At 43.6% G+C, this 24,235-nt stretch overlaps 1 protein-coding gene across 1 annotated transcript in view; it reads right to left on the bottom strand.

The window, feature by feature from the left end:
- Positions 1 to 2,988: 2,988 nt before the first annotated feature.
- The window catches only part of tnfrsf21 (tumor necrosis factor receptor superfamily, member 21), a 57,681-nt gene continuing 36,434 nt past the window's right edge, over positions 2,989 to 24,235 (bottom strand). Inside the window, exons 4-6 of the mRNA XM_039782174.1 lie at positions 22,391 to 22,656; positions 9,940 to 10,213; positions 2,989 to 5,515 (exon numbers count right to left, since the gene is read on the bottom strand). Of these exons, the coding sequence (XP_039638108.1) occupies positions 5,286 to 5,515; positions 9,940 to 10,213; positions 22,391 to 22,656 (770 nt within the window). The 3' untranslated portion in view covers positions 2,989 to 5,285. The remainder of the gene's footprint in view (positions 5,516 to 9,939; positions 10,214 to 22,390; positions 22,657 to 24,235) is intronic.

The following is a 24,235-nucleotide window of genomic DNA, read 5'->3' as shown; positions in this document are numbered from 1 at the left end:
ACTTTAAACAAGAGTATTCTAGCAAGCTAGCCCCATTTGTTCTGTCACGGATGACCAGGAGACAGACTGTAGTGAAGCAGATCTTTTTTAGACAATGATCCAACAACGAGCAGGAAGCAACAGGCAGGAAATCTGGTAGCTGGGTAGGAAGGTTTCAGAGCAGCAGCAGACAACAGGATACAAAGTACAGGTAAGGCAAACTTGGAATGACTAGGCTTAACATGAGTGGTCAAAGCGTTGTGTGGAAACGAGACTAGACAACAAGTGTGTGTGGTAGTGCTGCTTATGTAGGTGGTGGCTGATTAGTTGCAGGTGGTGGACTGAGGATGAGGCTTGATGAGGTGCAGGTGTGTGTAATTAGGACTGAGGGGACTGGAAGCGTCTGATCTGCGTGAGTGACGAGGAGTATGAATCAGTGGGAGGAGTGTGTGCGGGAGAATGAGAGAGAGTGAGTGCTGGTGACAGTGAATGGGGAAACAAACACAGTCAATGAACACCAACTAAGGCTACGTTCAGACTGCAGGCCAAAGTGGCCCAAATCCGATTTTTTTGGGGTCAAGTGACCAGGTCAGGCTTCTTCAGAATTAGTGTGAACACTCAAATCTAGCCCAGATCTGATTTTTTCAGATCAGATTCAGGCCACTTCCACATGTGGTCCTGAATCCGACCCAGATCAGATTTTTTTCAATGCGACCGCAATGTGAACAGCCAAGGCGGATTTGATGTGACTTTTACCTCAAAAACCCTTGCTGCGGCCACTCTCCCCGCGGGGAGGGGCGGGGCCCCCTGATTCCAGTGCGGCTGTTAACCGGGGAGGACTGTCCTCAGTGTTCCCCAACCGCGCGTCGCATCGCCAGGGCGGGGATCGGCTCACGTAAAAAGGTGATGTCGGCAACCCCCGACCGTCTGCAAGTGCGGGGTCACCCGCGGTGCAATGAAAGTGAAAGCCGTGCGCGCCGCCTGAGGTGGGATTCCCGGTCCTCTCGGGGGGCGGGCGCCCCACCGGCCCCAAGTCGCCGCCACCGCCGGGAGGTGGAGCGTGTCTGGTGGGCGCCCGCGCATGCAGCCCCGAGCGTCCTGACGTGCAAATTGGCCGTCCGGTCACACAGACCTCTGTAGTGAATTTGCAGCCATAACCGGCGGGGGCAGACCCCTCTGGAGGCCGTGGCGGAGCAGACCCCTCTGGAGGCCGTGGCGGGGCAGACCCCTCTGGAGGCCGTGGCGGGGCAGACCCCTCTGGAGGCCGTGGCGGGGCAGACCCCTCTGGAGGCCACGGCGGGGCAGACTTCTCTGGAGGCCACGGCGGAGCAGACTTCTCTGGAGGCCACGGCAGGGTTGATCCCTCTGGAGGCCATGGCAGGGCTGACTCCTCTGGAGGCCATGGCAGGGCCGACTCCTCTGGAGGCCATGGCGGAGACGACCCCCCCGAGCGGCCAAGGGAACCATGTAGGCGGGACCGTGGAGGTCCCCATAGGAGGCGCACCGCCCCTCCCCAAAACACTCTTGGGGGAGGCTCCCCGGGACCATGTCCAGGACTGCCGATGAGGGCTTCGAGCCGGGCGGCACCGGCGATGAGGGCCTCGAGCCGGGCGGCACCGGCGATGAGTGCCTCGAGCCGGGCGGCACCGGCGACGAGGGCTTCGAACCGGACGGGACCGGCGACGAGGGCTTAGGAAGTGTGCTAGCTAGCTGGGGTTCAGGAAGGATGCCAGCTAGCCTGGACTCAAGGGAAATGCCAGCTGGCCTAGACTCAGGGGAAATGCCAGCTGGCCTAGACTCAGGGGGGCCGCTACACGGCCAGGACTCTAGGAACTCTGGGGAGCCGCTACATGGCCGGGACTCTAGGGCACTCGAGGAACAGAAGGGTTGCAAGTCTCTGCAGGGCAGTTGCTGTGAGCCGTCTCGTCTGGGCAGTCGCGGTGAGCAGTCTCTGGCTTCTGGTCGACTGGGCAGACGAATGGCTCCCTACTGAAGTGCGCCTGAGGTGAGGACTTTGGCATCGGATCGGCTGGCTCTGGACCGGCAAGCGCTACCGTGAGGGAGGAACCACAAACCCAAAGGGCTCGGTCCAGAAACTCTCGAAAAGGCAGGTTGAGGTCCTTGAGCAGCAGCATCTGAGCAAGTGGGTCATCCAAACCCAACCAGAACTGCTGCTTTAAAAAGTCCTCCTCCCAGCTCTCGTTCTGATAGTAATGGAGGTACACCGCAACGAAATCCTCCAGAGTGTCTCCATTCTGGTTGAACAGGAAATCTTCCATGGCATCCTCATCCATTTTCGTTGTCATTGGTCTAGTCTTCTGTCACGGATGACCAGGAGACAGACTGGAGTAGTGAAGCAGATCTTTATTAGACAATGATCCAACAACGAGCAGGAAGCAACAGGCAGGAAATCTGGTAGCTGGGTAGGCAGGTCTCAGAGCAGCAGCAGACAACAGGATACAAAGTACAGGTAAGGCAAACTTGGAATGACTAGGCTTAACACGAGTGGTCAAAGCGTCGTGTGGAAACGAGACTAGACAACGAGTGTGTGTGGTAGTGCTGCTTATGTAGGTGGTGGACTGAGGATGAGGCTTGATGAGGTGCAGGTGTGTGTAATTAGGACTGAGGGGACTGGGAGCGTCTGATTTGCGTGAGTGACGAGGAGTATGAATCAGTGGGAGGAGTGTGTGCGGGAGAATGAGAGAGAGTGAGTGCTGGTGACAGGGAATGGGGAAACAAACAAACAGTCAATGAACACCAACTAAAAGTTCAAGATACCCTGACATGTGACCCCAGCACACCGTACGTTTCTCTGTGATTTCCCTACCCTTAAGGGAAAAATCGAAATCATATTTTATTTTCCCTGCCTGAAAATGGGTTATATCTAATCCTGTGTGGAAATTGTTATTATACACACACAAAAAAAATATTAAAATTGTTATTTTAAAGAGTTGGTTCAGATTTTTAATCACATACAAAAATATGAATAAGTGACAACCACACACAGTGTTATGACAAATGCTTTGAGCTTTAATTGGTTGATTTTAAGAGGTTACATAGTAGTAAACATACTGGTTACACACGTGAAGTTTGATGAAATCATCCACTCGAGCCACATGTGCGTTTCACATCTCACCTTCACCCTGTCAGACTTCCTTAGAAAATAAAGCACACACCCTACAGTTTTGAGCCTCCACAGCATCGTGGAGAGCAAGCTCACACATTCTCAAATGCATCATTGTCAACATCCCGAATTTCCACAGCAGCACAACCTTCAATCTTCTTCACTCAGTCTGGAATACTTGAAAAAACAAAATGAAAAAAAAAGTCATTAGTCCGGGGTAAAGACCCCCTGTGTCAGGCCAACCGGTGAGTTCAAATCTAGCACCACAGGAGCTTTGATAGTAACTGGCTTGGTGAAAACAGAGTCCATCATTTGCTGCTCTCATGGTGCCCGCAAAATCGTCTCCAAATGTTGATGAGTTTTTGGTGGTGCTTTTTAAGTTTCGTTATTATTTTAGGAACGTGGAACTTGGAAGGAACTTAAGGAGTACATTATTTTTTCCTCATTTAAATCAAGTAACACAAGTAGACAGACTTCAAGTAGAGTATGGAGTATGCATCTTACATCCCAGCCAGGTCATCTTGTCACGCCAAGCGTGGGGAAATACACCTGAATGCCCATGAAAGCATCAGATACAAAGAAGTAAAAAAAAATAAGGATAACAAAGAGATGCTACAAGAACATAATGAATCAAACTAAATGTAGAAAACATTACAACAAAACCAATTGTTAGTTAACAGCATTTCAGAATAAAAGAAAATAAAAGGACCCAGAAAATACATGTCTGCCTCTCCAACAGAAAATAGAATTAGTGCATCATTATTACATTTCAATACCAACTACATAGAGCATGTAGCAACATACCACTGCATGACAAAAATCACTTGTATTCTATTAGTCTTACTATAGCACTGAAACACTCAAGACACCCAAACATGAAGCTCCAAAATGTATCAAGAACACTTCATCAAAGCTACATTTGTTGAGGCAAACAGGGCTAGCTAGCAGAGATCTGAATGTGCGTACTGGTAGAATTATTTATTCTATATACTGTCCATGAGTCCAACAGTGACAGAGCTTCCAAAGCGACGTATCTAAACTGTTTTAGATATATGGCTTTGGTTTCAGAGAAGCAGGCAGGGGCGGTAAACACTGCACTCTTCCTGTACAGTTCATAGTTCATTTTTGGAGCCTTTGTCCAAAAGCAAACAGTTCAAAGACAAAGCCATATATCATAATATTAGATTAGGTAAATTTTAGTCCACTATTGTAATATTGGATTATTTTGATTATCCAGTATTTTTTGATATATGGCTTTCGTTCCAGAGCAGCAGGTCAGCCTTCTAATCTAACACTGCCCCCTGCTGGTCTTGCAGAGTGCTTACAAAGAGACCCATGGACGATCTGCTCCAAGCACAGGCAACTGGAGGGGGTGGAAAGAAAAAATTAGGGGCTGAGAAAAGGGACCAGCTCAGGCACATGACTTAAGCGTCAAGTCATACCTCGGCAAACATCTGTGAATGTGGTCTACAAGAATCTTAAACCCCTACGGATAATATCAGTGTTATTTAGAGCGATAGCTTATTTACTATTTTATGTGTGCAGTTTCCTTTCTTGCAATCATTTAGCAATAACCACCACGTTAAATTAGATTTTTTTTTTTAAACACTTAAATCATGTTAAAGGCAAGGGAAGCCAGGATGACTGGCGCAACCCACGAAAAAACTGGAATGACCCTTTAAAAGTGAAGGCATTGGCCAGTTAAGATAAAGAAAGTGCGTTTTTGTTTTTCCATTTAGTCAGCTTCTCTTCAAATCAGCTTTTTCTAAATTTGGAGGCTTTTTTGTTAAGGTCATGATGCTATCATAATACCACCTTAACCAAAGTACTCCTTGGTGTGACACTTAGAATGCTTTAATTACAATGAGCATTGACCCTGTATCATGGTAGAGGGTGGAAGGAGTATACACACGAGACAATTGAAGAAGACTGGAGGGTTAGGAGGAGTAAAGTACCAGTAAAGATAGATTGAAAGAGAGAGGGAGCAGATGATCTACGACACCTAGCTCAAATCCTGTGACAATGTGACATGACGAGTCCGACACTTAGCAGATCAAATATCAAGCCAAGCTTATTCCGAACAACATCAGATCTGAGTCATCCTTCCTACTAAGGCATTCCTTTCTTTTTCTGTGCCAATTCTCATCCGTGTTGTTTCTTCCTTCCTTCCTTCCTTCCTCCACTATAACAGGTCCGGGAGGTGGCTGTAGACCGAGTCCAGCAGCGTCTGGCTGGCCTCCTGACTCTTGACCCCCGCGATCTCAAACAGCTGGTCCAGCTTGTCCTCGGCGGCCGGGATCTCCTCGATGACGTGCAGCTCCTCTGGGTTCAGGATGTGCAGCATGTCGTCGAAGATGGGCTGCAGGTCGCACGGGTCCAGACGCACCTGCCGGAGAACAGTGTCTTTCTTCTCTGGAGGGGGAAATAGATAGGGTAAACGGTCATTGTAATGATCTCAAAGCTGCTCCAATCAATACTTTTTATACCAACAATTTTTAGATTTCTTTATTTAAAAAAAAGGTACAACGCACATTATCAACATTAGCACAAAATCCAACATGTAAATTTGCAAGATTTATCCACGCAGGCTAATTTTCACCTGCAGTCCCTATCAGGTTGACGGCTTAAAAGATTAGATAAGCTACAACAATACAACACACAAGCATTAAACAAGAACAGTCTAGAGATGCAACGATAGACCGGCCGGTGACTGGAATTGGCCGGTTTTCACGTGTTCAGCCATGACCGGCAAGTTTAGAAATGTGTACAAAGTTTATTATCATCGTTAGTAGTTTAGGCAGGAACTAGTGGTCAATAACAAACAATAACAATCTTAGTAATATAATCATCAGTCCCAATAAACCCCAGTCAACTGTCGCAGATACATCTAATCAACAGGGATCTTCCAAGTAAAACTAATTAATTAAAATTTGTACACATTTTTCTATAAGAATGTCCCATAAGTCGTGTCTACGGATTGCAGTTTTCTTTTATCATAAATTAAAATACAGCATTATTGCTTATAAAATATTAGATGGAAGGGAATGCAGAAAATGGTTTTAATTTAGCAACAATAGCCAGAGTGACCACATGAGGGCAGTCAGCATCCACACATCCATGTTTAAACAGAGTGCACTGTTGTCACATAATTTTCAGTAAGCGTGAGACACATTAGTGAGTGTCTGAATAATTAGCCAGGGGTGTGAAGAAAGTGAAACTACGGATACTCAGTGTCTACACACAGTCCACTGCCAACAATCCAGAGTCTCTATCAATCTGTCTTGTACACAGAAATGCCTTGTCAGGCGCAAAAATGTAGGACATGTCGAAGTGAGTCTCCAGTGGAGAATCGGATGTCTTTAAAGTGATGGTTCGGAGTAATTTCACCCTAGGTCTTCCACCATGACCTTGAGCCAAACACCCCATTTTCACCTGGGTTGAACATTGAGAGAGTTGCTATAGCGTTATCAGCTGAATAGTTTAGCGCAGGGCTAATGGACCCACGTTATTCGTAATGACCCTACTCAATACGGCGAAATGAAATAAACTTCATTATCACTGGTACAAAATAGGTTATTTACTCATAAGGATTGAAAAGTTTACGTAAATAACACTTGCCTGTTGGCTTCGTCTCTGCTGCTGCTGCTGCCGCTACCTAACGTGGCAGTAGGAGTCGTTCACCAAATTACAACAACGAAAGAGATGCAACAAAATATTCATTAATTTAACTTTTTTTTTAAGTAAGTGCTGTAGTATAACTAGCAGTAGACAACTTATAATAGAGGTAAGTTTGGAGACATTACCTATTATTAATCATTAAATTACTAAATATTTTTGTTGCATCTCTTTTCAGTGTTGTAATTTGTAGACGGCCCTAAGCACTCGTCTTACAGCAGCAACAACAACAACAACAACAACAACAGCAGAGAGCAGAAGCCAGCAGGCAAGTGTTATTTACATAAACTTCTGGTGTACTTACAAACTTTCCAATCCATCGTTTTATGAGTGCATAACCTATTTGTACTAGTGTAGAAGTTTGGTATCATTTTGGGCATTATTAGTGGGGTCATTTACGAGATACATCACTGGATCCATTAGCCCCTGCGCTAAGCTATTCAGCTGATAACGCTACTCTACGCTAACTCTCCCAGTGTTCGACCCAGGTGAAAAAGGCTTCTGGGGGGGTGTTTGGCTCAAGGTCATGGTGCAAAGGACCTTAGGGTGAAATTACTCTGAACCATCACTTTAAGTTCATTTGGGGATTATAAAACTTTTAAGTAAGTTTGACCGGCTTTAAATGTCATGATGAGTACTCTTGAATAACTGATAGGGATGCACCGATACCACTTTTTGCTCAGACCAAGTACCAAGTACTTACATTTGGGTACTTGCCGATAGCAATTACCAATATAAGTACTATGCCATTACAGTTTTAACAATGACTTTTAATTTATTTGCACCTGAATGCAGGCAAAGGGAAGGCAAAATGTTGCTGCAGGCTACCAGTAAGCTGCGCTGTGTCTTTAGCTACTGACTGTTGCACATTCAGGACTGTGACTCCTGGTGTTGGAATCCTTTCCAGTGAAATACAGCCACACTTTAGACTGTTTAGCTTTAAGCGTTTTAACTGTGTTTAAGATAGCTATTAGCTAACAGTAGGCTTACTGTATACCTTTGCTAATTTAATAAAAATAAAAAAAATTGGTAATTTGCATGACTAAGGGACTGAAATGAAGGTGGGATCTCTTTTAATTTCCAATCTTGGAGCACTATCATGAAGAGGGGCCCTGTGTCACAATCTTGCTCTTTTTTTTTTTTGTATATGTTGCATAAATTTATGTATTTTACCAAACAGCAAAACTGGATCCAGGTATGTAAAAATGAAGGTGCAGATACACTGGATCCTTAGCATTTGTGATGTCAATGGATCCTATTTATTTCTATGGAAGAGCAGGAGATCTGGGCGCGTGTTGCATGATGAGACGAGTGTTGTAGCACAAGGAGACTCAAGAGGAGATTTGCAGATTTATGGTTGGTTTATTCTCGAGAAAAAGCCTAGGGTAACATTTCAACTCAACTTTATAATGTCCGACAAACATTTTTTCAAATCTCTCTCTCTCTTTTCAGACTCAGACAGCCTTGCATGCAAACTTTGGCAATTTTTTACAAGGTCTGTCTGACCTGGCTTTTGCTTGATATAAATTAATGACCCTTCCCCATTGTCCTCAGATTCTTGGCTTGATATTATTCTCATTTCCAGTAAGTTGTTTTGTTGAAAGTTCCCTGGAGACGGCTCTTGGAACTTCCTATTTGTTTGGCTGAGGTCAGCTGAGGACATCTGAGGCGAGTATACGTGACTTATTGCTACATATACCATAAAGTCAATCAGAGGGTGTTTGTGAACTAGTCAAACACTACACGAGTTGACTGACTATTTGCCATATCTGAATTTGCACAATAACAACCTCAACTGTATGCAAATGAGGTCCGTCCATCGCAACGCACAAGGCTCGCGAAACTCAGATCTAACTGTAAAACTAGGCAGTGCTGATCAAATATGAATCAATATTCTGTTACTGCATTGATAGCCTATATCCACGACTTCCCACTTCCCGGTTATCGTTGCTGCGGAAAATCCGTCAGGATTCACTCTTTTCGGCCGGATGACCGTTACCTTCCGCTTTCTGTTTGTTGTAATTTTAAACTCTGGTCGATTTATGAATACTATGGTTAACTGCTCCTCAGATCTCTGTAGGGTAAATCCAGACAGATAGCTAGACTATCTGTCCAATCTGAGTTTTCTGTTGCATGACTAAAACAACCTTTGAAAGTACACATTCCACCAAAACAAGTTCCTTCCCGAGGTAACCGCCCAGCGGCAACATGGCTCCGCTCGGTGCTTAGCTTATTTATATATTTATCTCTGATTCCAGTTTCTTAAATGTGAATATTTTCTAGTTTCTTCACTCCTCTGTTAGCCTGATCCTACCAGACTCTGGTACATTTCATTTGTACAGAGAGTCTGGCCACTTTCCATCGACAAGTGTTAACTTCCTTGAGGCGGGTACTCTGTTGAAGTTTAAAACTATTGGATCTGCCCAGAGCCACTCTGGATCTGCCATAACCAATTGCTAAAGTTTGGTCGTGGCGTCGGCCCAGCATTGCTAGCGTTCCCCGCCAACTCCTTCACCACTAACAGAGTGATCTGGAAAATCTGACTTTTCCTGAACCCCGTGTGGGAGGGCCACAACATCATGGCCACCAACAAAACTCAGCAAAGATGGTTCTTGCTCGGGCTTTAACTTCTGGATATTCCGTTAGCGTTGCCCAACGGACCAAACGGCTTGCGCCCATCTTTCTCCACCGCCATTACGGAACTACAACTCAAACTCGCGACACCAACTAAACGCGATCATTGTTCACTCCCTCTGATCGTGAGATTGGACCGACAAAATTTGGGCGGAAAATTACAGAAACTAATGACGCAAACTGTACTATGAAAAAAAAATTGAAAAGCCGAAAGTTTGTAGGAGGGCGGAACCGGCGGCTCCTCGGTGACAGTAAACTATATATCTTTAAGTTGTGGACAAAACAAGACATTTGAGGACGTCATCTCAGGCTTTGGGAAACACTGGTTGACATTTTTTTTTTAACATTTTATGACATTTTATAGACTAAACAACTAATCGATTAATCAAGAAAATACTAGAAAGATTAATAATGCACAATGAAAATAAACGTCTTTTGCAGTCCTATTTAAAAAACCATGCTAAGGTTATAGTCACACCGAAGACTCGCATTGGTTTTCTTGGCAATGACACGGCTAATTATCTCACCTTTGGTAATGAAGGAGCCGTTCCTGCTGAGGGCGGAGTCTTTGCTGGAGGTGGAGTCGCAGCGAAGCAGGGGCTCTGATTCGTCGGGGAAGAAGCCTTTGCTACGGTCCACTGGCGACTGCTCCACGGCCATGCCGCTGGCCCCGCCCATGCTACCACCACCCATGCTACCACCGCTATTGCTGCCGATGCTGCTCGGAGACTCCAGCGGCTTGTGGACGGGGCTGAGGCTTTGGCTTACATTCACTGAGGTCATCAGCTGGTTGATGTCAAACTGTAGATAGAAACAGAGAGATGGGAGGAGTGGACGGTGAGGAAAAGTAGAGGGAGAAGAACAGGAGGGGAAGCAAGAAAAGGAGAAAAACATGAGTGTGACAAACCAATGCTCAATGGAGCACACAAGCTCCTGACCCACAGCGAGGAAACACTAAATTTCACATCGTCCTGGGTCTGTGTACTTAGCAGCCAAAACAAAATAATGGAACACAAGTCGTTTTTTTTGCCCTCCTATTTCTAAATGGCGTTTCCCGATTTTTGGTTCTTTAACTTAAAAAATAAAGATCCGTTGGCCATCCTCACATCCTCCTTCTTTTAATCTTTCTTTGTCCCTGTTTTTGTAATTTCTCCTCTTGTAATTATATCACCTTTCTCTTCAGAAGTCTCACACCAACATTTCAACCCAACAAGTGGTTTCTACCCTCTAATATGACCCATAGGAGTGTTTCATAAATTAGGCCGGACCCACAGGTGTGTTTTCTGTCATCATGCTTAAACGGTTGGAGTCGTTAAAGCTATAGTGTGTAGTTTTTGTCCTCCCCATGAGTAATTCTAAGTACTGACAACCAAACTGTCGGCACATCCACATGATACAAGCCCCACGCAGTTGCTAGTAGCCAAGGAGGACACGGAGGATTAAAAACAACATGATGGACTCTTCAGAAGAGGTAATTATCTTCACTCGATTTTCTGCGCACGAAAGTCGCCGGACGACGAAAGACAACCGCTTTTCTCCACTCCGGATGAGCCCTGCCAATGGTGAGTTCCCATACCCAACATCTTGATGTGGGTCTGGCTTGTCAAGCTAATTAAATGCCTGTATTTGTGCCAATATTGGGCATATTAAATACTCTTTTTTGCATTAAATAGCTCCCATGCTTTCTTCTTAATGTCTTTTTTTATCTCCTTGTTTCCCTCTTGGCTCTTTACCTTTGTTAATCTCTGTAGGTTTTCATCTGTTTAGCTACACATCCTTTCATATTTGTCTCCTCGTCCATTTTTCGCTTTGTCCTCTCTTTCTTTCTTTAACCTTCCTTATCCCTTTAACTTTATCTCTGTTTTTGTCCCTTTCTTCCATTTTTGACTCCTCTATCCCTGATCCTTGCTTTTTCCCTTCCTTTTTTGTCTTCTCGTCTTTCTCTCTGTGTCTCATGTTTCAGTTTCAGTTGTCTGTCTGTTGTTCTCTCTCTCCTTCCTCTATCGTTGCAAACCCCCTGTTCCACCCCCTCCCCCTGTCTCTCTTTGGTGTGGTAATGAACCTGGGTTGGTACGAAACCAGTAGGGACTGGTTTGGGGGAAGAGATCATGAGAGCATGTCTTGTTTGTCACAGCGAGAGAACAGTCTGGCCTAAAGGTTAGCAGCAGCAGTGAGGTCAATTCATTCAGCGCACACACTGGAAATTGGAAAATGGAGCTGGAAGAAATCTGGACAGAACAACCAACAAACAAACAAAATATATGTTCTTTTCTTTGGATGTAAATCCATTTCCATGCAGTGGTGGATTAGGCCTATTAGGCCTAATGAATGAGCTCCAATAGGACATGACATAGCAACACCGGTGCTGTTCTCTTTTTCTCTTTTTTCTTGTGTTTTCTTTTTCTATTCGATAATGTCGCCTAAGTAACTGGCTGCAGCGTGACACAACATACGTGATTCTGATAGAACAAACACGCTCTGTCTCGCTCACAGAAGGCATACATGCACAGAAGCATACTGACGGGTACGCACACTGTGACAAAGAAACGCTGACTTTCATACAGCAGCAGATATAACTGGAACAAATGGGTTTTTTCAGAGCAGATGCTGGGGTAAAAAAACACACCCATGAGGGATAACAAATTTAGCAGCCTCTGGGGACAGGAAGTCTGGATGTGTAACAATAATCCTATGCACAATCATACAATCTCATATTCACCTTGCGGCACAGATCTAAATTTTTTGCTTAAAAAGAAGTGAATTTCTATTTCATTTAATTATTTTTTTTTTATGTACCTCTTTGGTTTATCATGGGGAAAAAAGTCAAAGTCTGAATTTACAGTGTGAGACAGATTATGTTATCAACATGCACAGGTACATTCATATTTATTTGTTACTCGCTTCTCTGTTTAGTCCATCATACTGTTTGGTGCAAATAAAAAAATTAATTATAAAGGGAAAAAATCTGCCTCAAAGTTTCCCACCACAGATGAAAAAAGAGAAAGACAAAAAATCTGGAAAGACAGCAAATCAACTGAAGCATATACAAACATGCAGACCTGATTACAAGGAGTAAAAAATTTTTTTTTTAACAATAATACCAGAAAACGCTGACTGATTGACTTGAACCTTTCTAGCAATATCTTGCTTCATATTCATCCAGTTGAAAATATTCACCTGCCCAAAATAACTACAGTTTCTCTTGACTACTAGAAGCTACAGCCAAGCTAACCCTTTACTATAGCTACTATAGCTGGATCAAGGACCTGCCTTCATTTGAACTACCCATCAACCAAAAAGCAGTTTAAACATCAAGGAAGTAAGGTGAATAAAGCAAATTTTTGTCAATGCTGACACCTCCATTGTATTAGGTTGGGGGTAGTCTGGACCAAAGGAAGTACATTTCCAGAATAACTGCCTGACATCCCATGTCCCTCATCTTCCGCCGCTGTGTGTTGACATCCTCAAACTCTGTTTGAGTCGGAAACGACAACAAACTTCGAGCTAGAGATAGGTCTGGCAATGCGAGACAAGGGGAACCTTTACCTGAACCTTTTACATAATGTTCCTGACATTTACGTTATAACGCTGCAATCATTGCCATACAATAGATCACACTGTCAGTACACAAACTAAAGCTCTGTCCCTTCTGCCCACCCAAGTTGAGCAGTTTGCGTATGTCTGCCACTCTGTCTCAAACCACATGGAATCGTTGTTTCACGCTGGCAGCCTTGAAAGTTCAGAGCGGAGCTGCTTAGGACCGGAGCTGGAGCACATGGGTCACTGCGAGGAAGAACAGTACTGCTGTTCCAGAAAGCTCCTAGGCGGGTGTGTGGTGTGTGTGTGTGTGTGTGTGTGTGTTGCGTGTGTGTGTGTGTGTGTGTGTGTGTGTGTGTGGGTGTGTGTGTGTGTGGTGTGGTGTGTGTGTGTGTGTGTGTGTGTGTGTGTGTGTGTGAGAAAAGGATCAGGATGAGTTGCTGACTATTCCTGTCAGCACAACACACGGCCCTGCTGGGGACAGGGACTTAGACACAGACACACACACACACACACACAAACACACACAACACACACACACACACACACACACACACACACACAGCCCAACACAATTTGACACACACATACAGCCCGAGCCAGCTAGCCTCACTGGCAGAGTTAGCAGATTGCTGCAGAAGGGCACAGAGGACAGACACACACACACACACACACACACACACACACACACACACACACACACACACACACACACAGGGGATATTTTGATTAATTGGATCAAAAATGTTACAGCAACTAATCTCACTCGGCTGTAATTACTCAATCTGTAAAGTAGAGCACAGCACCAACCCCACTGTTAAAAAAAAGCCTATGATGTGATGGTACAAATCTAACCTGACACGCCAGATGGTTTGATAAACAGAACCATCTGAGAAGCCGTCATAGAGACAGAGCGCATTGCGTCGGTCGTACTCTGAAAGCCACGCCCACTGGACGGTAGAACAACTGGCGCCACTAACGGCTAAAACGCTAACAAAGTGCATGTAGCTAGCTAAAAACATCCGATTTAAGCATGTCAAATGATTACTTTAGCAACCAGTGAGGACAAGTTAGCTGTTGGGAAGCTAATGTTGGCTATGTGTTAGCAAGCTAAGGGTGTGTGGGAGATTCATGCAGAGATTCAACGGAGTTTGATGAGATTGATTCCTGAAGGAGGAAGATGGAAGCAGGACGCTTCAGGCTGAAGCTGGAAAGCCCCGACACCACACGAAAAACACTACTGGAGAGAAAGACTGATTAAATAGACGTTTTCTTGTATTCCCACAACACAACTTTTGTAAATACACCTTTTAAAACCTGAACTACACACAAAAGAGAAGGCTGGTGGGGAAGGCAACAAGAGACGCTAAGAGCTGCTCGGAGCATGCAAGCAGGCTGTTGATAATGAACAACACTAGCAGGCCCGGCTCTGAAACACAAACCGACATGGTGGCTGGGTGAGTCAGTTTAACACAGCGCAACCCCTCCTAGGTAGGAAAGTATACGTCATCCAGGCCAGCTCAGGTCTCATTCTCATGTTAAATGCAAAAACACGCAGGAGCTGAGACAATATAATTAATGTTACGAGCTAGGTTAGCCTTAAGTAGCTGTGGTTGTTTGTTCTTACGAGCCCAGGTTAGCTTAGCCATGTAACATAAAGCACTTGCAAACATACTACTATAGCTTTCTGATTTATTCACATCCCATTGTAAGTAGTTGAATACTGTCGAAATGCTTTAGCTTAACTAACAGATATATAGTTAGCCTAAAACTGATATTTGGATATATGATTTGGTGACAAAATGTATGTGCAAATGTAACGTTGGGCATAACGTTAGCTTAGTGTCTTTCCATTGTTCCTGCTGATTCTTCACAACTGTATCCACTTGTGTCTTCCTAAAAGCTCAGTTTTTTTTCAGTATGGCAGCTTATAAAAGTTAGTTAGTTATGAGTTTTACAAAGCAGCTTTAAGGCATTTTTCTGTTGAAAAGAAAAGGGCAGGCCCTTTCAAAAAATACCTGGCAGGTGATCAGATGAACCATCGGTCTATCATGCCATTTTTTAAACGAACATTCGCTGTCCTAAACCACGCCTGCAGCTTCCAGTAGTTCCTCACCTAATTGGTTCGGTTTGCTGTTGTTTGTAAACCTGTTTGAGTCGTGATTCACTCGGATCTTTAACCCGACTCTTTAAATGAACTCACGAGTTGCGAGTCTCTAGTATCGTTAACCCGGTTCAGTTGAGTCCTACTACAATTCAATCTAAAATGATAACAGCGCCACACACAAACCTCTTGCAACATTAGCTACTAATAGTCCTAGCCATCTTAGCTGCCAAAAGCTTTATAACTTACAATTTCGTAGGCAACAACAACTCCACAAGTCAACTCAAGCGACTGAGTGAGCAGAGAGACAGTCCGAGACAGGTTATAGGAACTTCCCAACTCGCAGACTCAGAGTTCTCTCTCGTGAGTTCTCGTGGGAGTCAGTCAATCAGCCGGCTACGTCGTCATGAGTGGATCTGATTCAGATGAGCGAATTAAGTCTCTCCTCGAGCTCAGGTTAAAGCAAATCAACAACAAAAGCCAATCTTTCACTTCTGAAATAACATACATTGTTCTGCACGTAGCCTAGCTAGGCCTACTGTAGGTTTGGTGTATAAATGTAGTATATTAAAATGCAATTAGGTCGAGCAGACAGTCCGAAACATTACAAGCTCACCTATAGATCAATACTGACTCAAGTGACTCGCACAACCCGGATCAGTTTAGTTAGTGAATCAGAATAACCCATATCTTTAAAAGGAATCGAGTTTGCCAGGCCTAGTTGTTTGGACACAAAAGCATTTACTTGAAGCCTGAGCCTCGCATATAACCAGCTACAGTGCAATGTCAAGTACATTCAGCCTTTACCACTAGTCATCTTTGACATTTAAAGTACATCATTAATGTATAAGCCTGCTCCCAGACTGCATTAAAGCATACTTAATGTCAGATACACTTACAAACAAACAAACTTAGTTGATTCTATTAAAGGTAATTACCTTTAATAGAATCAAAGCAGTTTCTGGGAAGAAATGTTGTGTTTTTCTGCAGAAAGTAATGGATGTGGTTTTATTTTATCATCTTATGGGGCTCTTTATGGAAGGGAAATTGCACTTGATTGTGCATCATTGTGGCAGGGGGATAATGACTACTGTGTGTTGTAGTTTTTTGTGCATTCCCTTCGCAGAGAAAAAGTATAAAGATGAGAAAAATCTACCCGGGTCCCAAAATTATCTTTGGCAGTGACTCAATTTACTTATGCTTCTACTTTTAGTTAGGTGTTGGCCATTTTTGTTTAATTGTTTGTTTGTATGTAAGGGCTTGGTGGTGCGGTTCAATGCCCTGATGTTGGCCAATTAGTCTGTATACATTGACATGTTACTGTACTTTATTTCGTAGTGTAAAGGTGTTCTTTAATTTAAATGTTCATCACATAACATTATCATCATCATATTGCATATACCCAATCCTTTTTAAAATGTAATGCAGTAACGTTTGCTCCCGTTTAGAGCTGTAATGGCTCATGTATTTGTGCTGAACCATTATGGTACAGAGGTTACAGTACAGTGCACGCAGCCGCAAGCAGAATACATGATATGTAGTTCGATGCACATAATGCAGAACCAAAGTTCAAATGTGAGTTTCGCCCATAAAATGTTTAGCTGTACGCCGTTAGCAACATTTTCTGAGGTAAGCACAACATGCTGATTGGCGTGCCAGTCGCACAATGACAAGCGCAAATTAAACACAGGGCTAGATGACTTTCCTGTGGGTTCCGGGTCGGCTACAACGGCAACGGAGAGAGAGTTGGTGTATAAAGAGTGTGTCGGAGTTGCAAACACATTGAACATGCTAACGCACCTTTGACGACATCACCCAGATGTGCCAATCCCCCTGACGAGGAAAAAGCTAACCGGAGGCAGCCTTTAGTAAGGATGCCACAGGAACTGATACGCCAGTACCAAGTTGATTCCAAAATACTGAAAACGTGACAGTAATCGTTTTTCTACAGTACCCAGGTAATGGGGATGCACATTTCCAGACCTTACGGGGCAGCATATATACGCCTACAAGTGTTCTAGTCTGACGCTACATGCAGTAGAATAAGAACCAGCATTAAAGAACAGTGGAAAGCCCTATGGAATAGCCCCGCGTCGGCGTGCACACTCTGACAGGTTGATCGCAGTAGCCTTTGGCTTTACCGTACATCCACGGCAACGTCTTTCTTCACCTGGAACTCCCAAACCGCAAGTAAGTCTCTCTGCCATTGTTTTTTTACATAGAGCCTTACATTAGCTACGATAGCTGACATTAGCTAACATAGCGCTTGTTCCAGTGGACCTCAGCGTAACATCAGTTAGGTTAACTTTAATCAGCCCAGTTCTATGGGAAAAGACAACGGTAAAGAGAAACAGAATTTACATTACAGACTTGTTGTTTTAGGTTTCAGGTAAACTCATGTAAGACATTAACGCACCCTAGCTGAGTGGTGATGCCAGGCTTCAGAGTGGGCTGTGGGTCTAGAAGACATACTCTACTTGCCCCTCTTGTCAAACCCTCCACTCCTTGCCAAAAGAGTGACTTTACACTTAATACTATATGTGGTTAATGTTGGACAGTGATAGCATGTGGCTATGAGTCCAACATCAGGATAGGTAAATCAACTTGCCAGTCTCCTGCTCGACTCTGCTAACCTCCTGCTGATTCTGATAGTTTTCAAATGTAAACATCTATCTAATAAAGCCGAGACTTAACTGTATGTATGTATGTGTGTCTGTGTTTGAGGGGCCTGTTTGGGGAAGGTAACCTGCACGTCCACGCAGACGCTACAGCAAACACTTTATAATGGGGGCTTACTCTTTTCCTGCTTAGCTACATGATTGCCGGATATAAGCCAGACACTATATAGTAATAAGTTGTTGTGAGCTGTAGCCTACAATCACTTATAAACAGAGGCAGAACATAACTTAAACTCGGAGATCATTCCTTTACAGCGCCGTGCAATGCGAGGCAGACACAGCAGTTTTCATCAGACTCACCCTGGGTCATGGTTAATTAAGTACACTGCTAACTTACAACACTAATTACATTACCGTCGCCAAAATACCCCGCAAATCAAATTTCCAGAAGGACGTGCACAGATGAACATGACTCTGCTTTGTGTTGATTAACAAAAAAGACAGAACAGCAAAAAAATCGCCATCTTTCCCCTTTGCTAATTCATAATTTTTTCCCTCCGCCCCTAGGACAGCGGCTCCGTCTGCTGCAGTCTCTAACATGATGCATTCATTAGCCACACTCAGGAGACTTATCGAAATGAAACAGCATGGCTGCTCTTTAATCACTTGTTTGTACATAAAGATGCCCGGGCCAAAAAAGCAAGCAGGCAGAGAAACTATTAAACATGAATTTAATAAATGAATAAACAATGCATGTTTTTTTTTACAATAATCTCGAGTCACAGTGTTAATTGTAGATAGAAAATAAGATTAGTCAAATTCCTGTCAATTATTTACAATATATTGTGTTGCTTTCTAAGTGCAAAATATAACTTATGGTCACACACACACACACACACACACACACACACACACACACACACACACACACACACACACACACACACACACACACCACACACTACAGCAGCTACTGTAACAGTAGTACACGAAGAGTGAAGAGAAAAGGAGTAACATCCATCACTCTGTCGGCAACTCGCATACAGCAGCAGAGACAAAATAGAAACACCATCAGGCAGCTGACACTCAGTTGTTCCGATGGGAATGCCATCGATATAGTGAATGTGTTTTAACATCAATGTCATATATTGCTGTTATGTAACCGATGTATTGACATGCAATAATTCACATAAATTATTTATGAATGGATGGAGAGTTAGCGGTTGATCAATTACCCCGATGCCCAACCCCATGTCCAAAAAAATTAAATCCAAAAATAAAATCCATTTGTGATTACACCTCTGCAGTGGACTCTGCTGTTCTGCCCCTGCTGCCATCCCCGAGCCTGCCCTATGTTTATCTTTCAGATAAAACAGTTGTTGACAAAGTTTCCTTTGGGGAAATTTGAAATTAAAACATTTGAAATTGGAAAAATTATTGAAATATGTTTAAAAATCACAATAATATCGTATTGTGACATAAGTATCAGGATGACGTCTATCGCAGGCCTCTGGTGATTTCCACCCCTATGGGACGGTACTAAACAGTCTTAAATTGGTACGTGCAGTCGATACTGCAGTCTGTACTTGAACGTCATTTATGGCATTTGGGCATTTTGCCTTTGCCACAGTTGCCCACATACCCTCAGGAAGTGTGGGCTTTAAGCAATTGAACATACAGTGTCAATGCAGTTAATCTGCTGCACGTATGCTTCTGGCTCAAAATACTACCTTATCAGTGAATAAATTTTTTGACGTCACAACCCCGGAAAACTATTCACTATCTGAATTTGATCCATTCTGAGATAACATTTGAAAGTCTAGAAGAGACGGTGATTAAAATCATTTAATCTCCATTCAAGTTAGCGGAGCACTACACCGGAAGTAGCCGGCTCGGCCGGCAGAGGTCTCTAGTGCACCCGCTCTTCAGGCCGCACAGTGCAGAAGCAGTCCTGATCATCCGGGTATTTTTTGACTTCATGATGGCCTCATGTGCTTCTGAGCAACTCCCATAAGAATGAACGGGGCTTCACCTCGAATGCTGTATCCAGTTCTTGTTATACATTCATGCACCCATCTTGGAACTCGGCCTTCATTTTGATCTCGACTACACACCTGCAAAGTTTTGTGACTGCATCCTGCACCGGGAGTGACGCTATCGCTGACAAAATCTCTCCACAGACAGACCAATAGACAAACATATAAACATCTGGCTAAGTGTTCAAAACCACCTCTGTGGTAGTTCCGACTACGGTATGTGTCTCCAGGGCCACATGTTTTGCCATGATGAGACACACATGCACGCACGCACACACGCTCGCACACACACACACACACAAACACACACACACACACACACGAAAACAATACCAATGTTGCTGTCACGGCTGCCTCAAACCCCAAGTACACAAAATGGCGTGAACAGGCTGTCCACGTACTTCTGGCCATAAAGTGTATCCGTCTTAAATCAGGTTAAGGATGAATACCATCCTTAAATTGTTCAAACAGAACTGCTCCAACTTCCTGTGGTCCCTTCAACACAATGAATTCTCCATAATCACCATGCCTATCTCTTACCAAACAATTTCATTATCTGCTATCTTATCCGCGATCAATCCAGTAAGACAGACAGAAAACTATAGCCGGAGATGATCTGCTCATTATTAAGCTGTGATGAAAGGCCAAATTACAATAGATGACTAAGTAGCTGAGACACGGAGACGACGGGTGTGTCTTTAAAACCAGAACAAGGCTGTAACTGTGCAGCGCTGACCGCTGAGAGTGCAGTCAAGGGCACTCATTTGACACAAATCACTGGAAAGACTAAGCAGGAGGAAAGTGAATGGTGATGAAGGGTTCTGGGTGTCCCATGTTTGCTCTGTTTAAGGTTTTCTGTTTGTGTACGTGTGTGTGTGTGTGTGTGTGTGTGTGTGTGTGTGTGTGTGTGTGTGTGTGTGTGTGTGTGTGTGTGTGTGTGCGGCCACTAGAGGGCGCCGTCACTATAAACGTAAATTAATTGCTGCTTGAACAAACGACTTATGTGGACGTTTTTCAGGCTCTCGAGGCTCTTAGTTGTAAAAACATTACGTCAGAATACAACATTAAAAACAAATAAGGTGAACACTGCCTTTCTTTGATATGAAATTAAACGATTAATGGGAAGCAAACTGTATCAATGACATCACATGTGACGCTATCTTTCTTTGATCAATGTGAGAATTTTTAACTCGACTGACACAATGTCAGGCTGAATTCAGTCAGATTATCAGGCTACTTTTGTGGTAGCATTCAATTTTCATATTTTGGCATCAATGCAATGAAGTACCTTGATTTGTCAGATATTTGATTTGCTGGACTAGCCAAAACAAACATTCATGATTTTCCAGAAAATATTCTACATCACAATATATATCCATAATGTGTTAAAAAAAAAATGACATGTACACTACTACTTCTACAACTTTTTCGTTTTCAACTTCTTTTTCAATTGTTATTTATATCAATCAACAGACTAATAACACAATAAACAGGTACAAAAATGTCCCATTGTGCTGCCATGTAGTGTGCCATTAAGTTTGCTTTCTGCTGCCCACTGCCCACTTTCTGCTGACCTCAGCTGCTGATGTCACAGTACCAGGGGTGGGGCTAGAAGGGGGCACTACCTGAAATAGGATTGCCCCACCCCATTCCATTGGGCTAGAGTGCCGTCAATCTGACAATTGTGATATCCATTGGATCAGAGTCTGTCACTTGACTGCCTGTTCTGACAATTTTCCCAGCCCTTGTCACCTGACCAATTAATGTTTCCATGAAGACTATCCAAAATTCTGATGCCATGGAACCAGCACTGGGATTGTTTTTAAAAAAAAGTGTCAGACTGAGCTTATAGAAAATGTGTACTGTGTAAGGGTTAATGCTGCTAATGTTTTAAAGTAGGGCATTCATTTAGAACAGTAAACTGTCAGTTTCAATGGAACTCCGTTAGTAGGTGTCCTATAACGCTTCTTTATGGACACCCTGCAGCCAATCAGAATCGAGTATTTACCCAGACCATGGTATAAATTCTAATATGCAATTTATGGAAAATGAAAACAAGTGAAACTAATAAAGAATGTGATGTTTTATTTAGCAAAATTAAATTGTGTTGTTCTATCCTATCCAATATTTCCCATATTTCTAAGCAGATTTTCTATGCTGTATTCAGAATACCACCCCATCCCTCCTTCCCCCCGACTGACTATTGGTCCCCTCTGTGCCACCCTACTTAAAAAAATCCTGAAATCGCCCCTGCATAGTACCTCTTTGGAAATTCACTCTGGCCTCAGACAAAAAGTCACACCACTTCCTCCCTCACTAACTCACTTATCCCAAAAAACATTTTCCAAAATTCTGTAGCATGCAGAGAGAGGCTGCAACAGTGAGTGTAAGTAATGCTTTAACATCAAATCATTCTCCCAATGTGAACTGTTGCTTTAATGTGAGGAATGCAGCTAAACCACAGGGACCGGCTCCAATGGGACACACCAGACAGCTTTCCTCACAGATTAGATTTCAGTGGGATAGAGATGCAAAGAACAGTGTGTACTACAGCGTGTGCCAGTGATGTCGACAGAGCTGAAGAGGTCTGAAGTATTTTCCTGCTATATTCTAAATAATCCTGGTTCAAAACAGGACCAAATCAGGAGTTGAATGTCTCGCCCACACCATCCATCCAGCCTACCTGTGGGTTGTCCTCCATGACACAGCGGATCTTCTCCACCACGTCGATGCGGCGCTGTCGGTGCAGGGCGTTGATCAACTTGGCCAGGTTGGCGTCACTGTCCCGGATGGTCCAGTGCTGCAGCGCGGCGTACGCTCGCTCGTGTTCTGACGAGTAGCCATTAGAGAAGGCAGCCACCTCCCTCTCCGTGGCGTTGGCCAGCGACTGATAGATGTCTATCCACTGGTTGCCCACATGGGCCGCCACCAGCTTCAGGATATCCACTCCTGAGCAGGGCAAGAGAAAGAAAAGTTAGAGACGCCACACTTAAATTTGAAAGAAGAGGGCTTGCGATTAGGGTTGTGTTAAAATAATTTTCCAATTGAAATCGATCTCTGCTTGAGTGATCTGATATCCATTAATAAAATCCCGAAATGGATTTTTTAATACATGCCTTTTTCACCATGGATGTTTAAGGGCATCACGTGAAGGGCTAGGAGAAGTTAACAGGAAAGCATCATACTAAACTCAAAGAGACTGGTGTTTTTACCTAAACCACAATCTTTTTTTAAAATCTGAAGTAAACGTTTTAGTGCCTAAACGTAACTGTCGTCGTCGTAGGATCGTCGTCACCTTTTGTCGGCGAAACTCAACTGCAACCCTCACAGTGCCCTTTACTCAGCTCAGTCACCTTGTGTCGGCGAAAGTCCTACCTAATTGATATCAAATCGAAACCGTAAACATAATCGAATCGATTCGGGAAATCATTGGCGATACCCAGCCCTCCTTGTGATCATTTGTTCAACCACTATTCAATAGAAAAAAAGAAAGGAAAAAAAAATGAGACTCAGATGATTGCTGGATTTCCTCTTAATTGAGTAATGTAGGCCAGTGGCTGTGCTGGCTAACAGGATGCAGCAGCAAGCAATTGCCTCCTTTCTGACTAATGAAGCCCTCATGCTATGTGCCACACAATAAAACCATTGTTCTCGTTCTGTCAATTACACTGACACCATAACTTCTATATGGTGTCTGTATGAGAGTGTGTCTGGAATTATAATGTTTCAGCTTGTGCAACTAGTGTGTCATCCTCTGTGTGTAAGTTGGTCTGTTTATTATGAACACAGTTGTGACCTCCATCTCAGAGTTAGTCCGGCCTCAAGCAACCCTAAATGTGACATTAGAAGTTGTTATACAGAACATTAATAGTACTGCATTCTGTTGGCTTTCTTTTGCCGCTTGAAAAGTATAATTTACACATCTGTCAACTGTAGGCCAGAACTGGAAGATTTGATGGGCCTCATTCAATGACAAGGCACCAGCCTTCCCTAGCCAAGCTAGCCAGTTTAACATGCTTTAAAAAGGAAAGATTTTACAAGTCAATGTCAAGTTTCCAGGTGGAGAAGTAATTCTCACTGTTGTATAATGTCTTCTGTAGCCCTGAAGAAGCTTTGAGAAGTTTGAGATAATTACTCAAAAGACATCACTTGACTGTCATCTCTGCTTGTACACTGCAAACACATAGGCCAAGTTTGAAGGACTAAACAAAAGAGTCCATGGAGTTACATCTTGGTAATAGTTGAGCTTAACCTATACAAGAGACTAAAAGTCAAGATGTTAACCATATACATATACCATGAAATGTGGTACAGATATCCATGGTCACCAGAGGTGAACCCTTTTGAATTCGGTGATCCCCTAACTTTTCCTTTTTTTAAGATAATTTTTTGGGGGCTTTTCCCTTTATTATAGAGTGACAGTGGATAGACAAGAAAGGGGGAGAGAGATGGGCATGACACACAGCAAAGGGCAGCAGGTCGGAATCGAAACCGCACCGCTGCAGGACTCAGCCAACATGGGGTGAAC

This window comes from Perca fluviatilis, chromosome 18, assembly GCF_010015445.1.
Source record: "Perca fluviatilis chromosome 18, GENO_Pfluv_1.0, whole genome shotgun sequence".
In the NCBI taxonomy this organism is placed as follows: Eukaryota; Metazoa; Chordata; class Actinopteri; order Perciformes; family Percidae; genus Perca; species Perca fluviatilis.
Note: the sequence above shows the minus strand (reverse complement) of the source record. Positions and strands in the feature narration are given on the sequence as shown.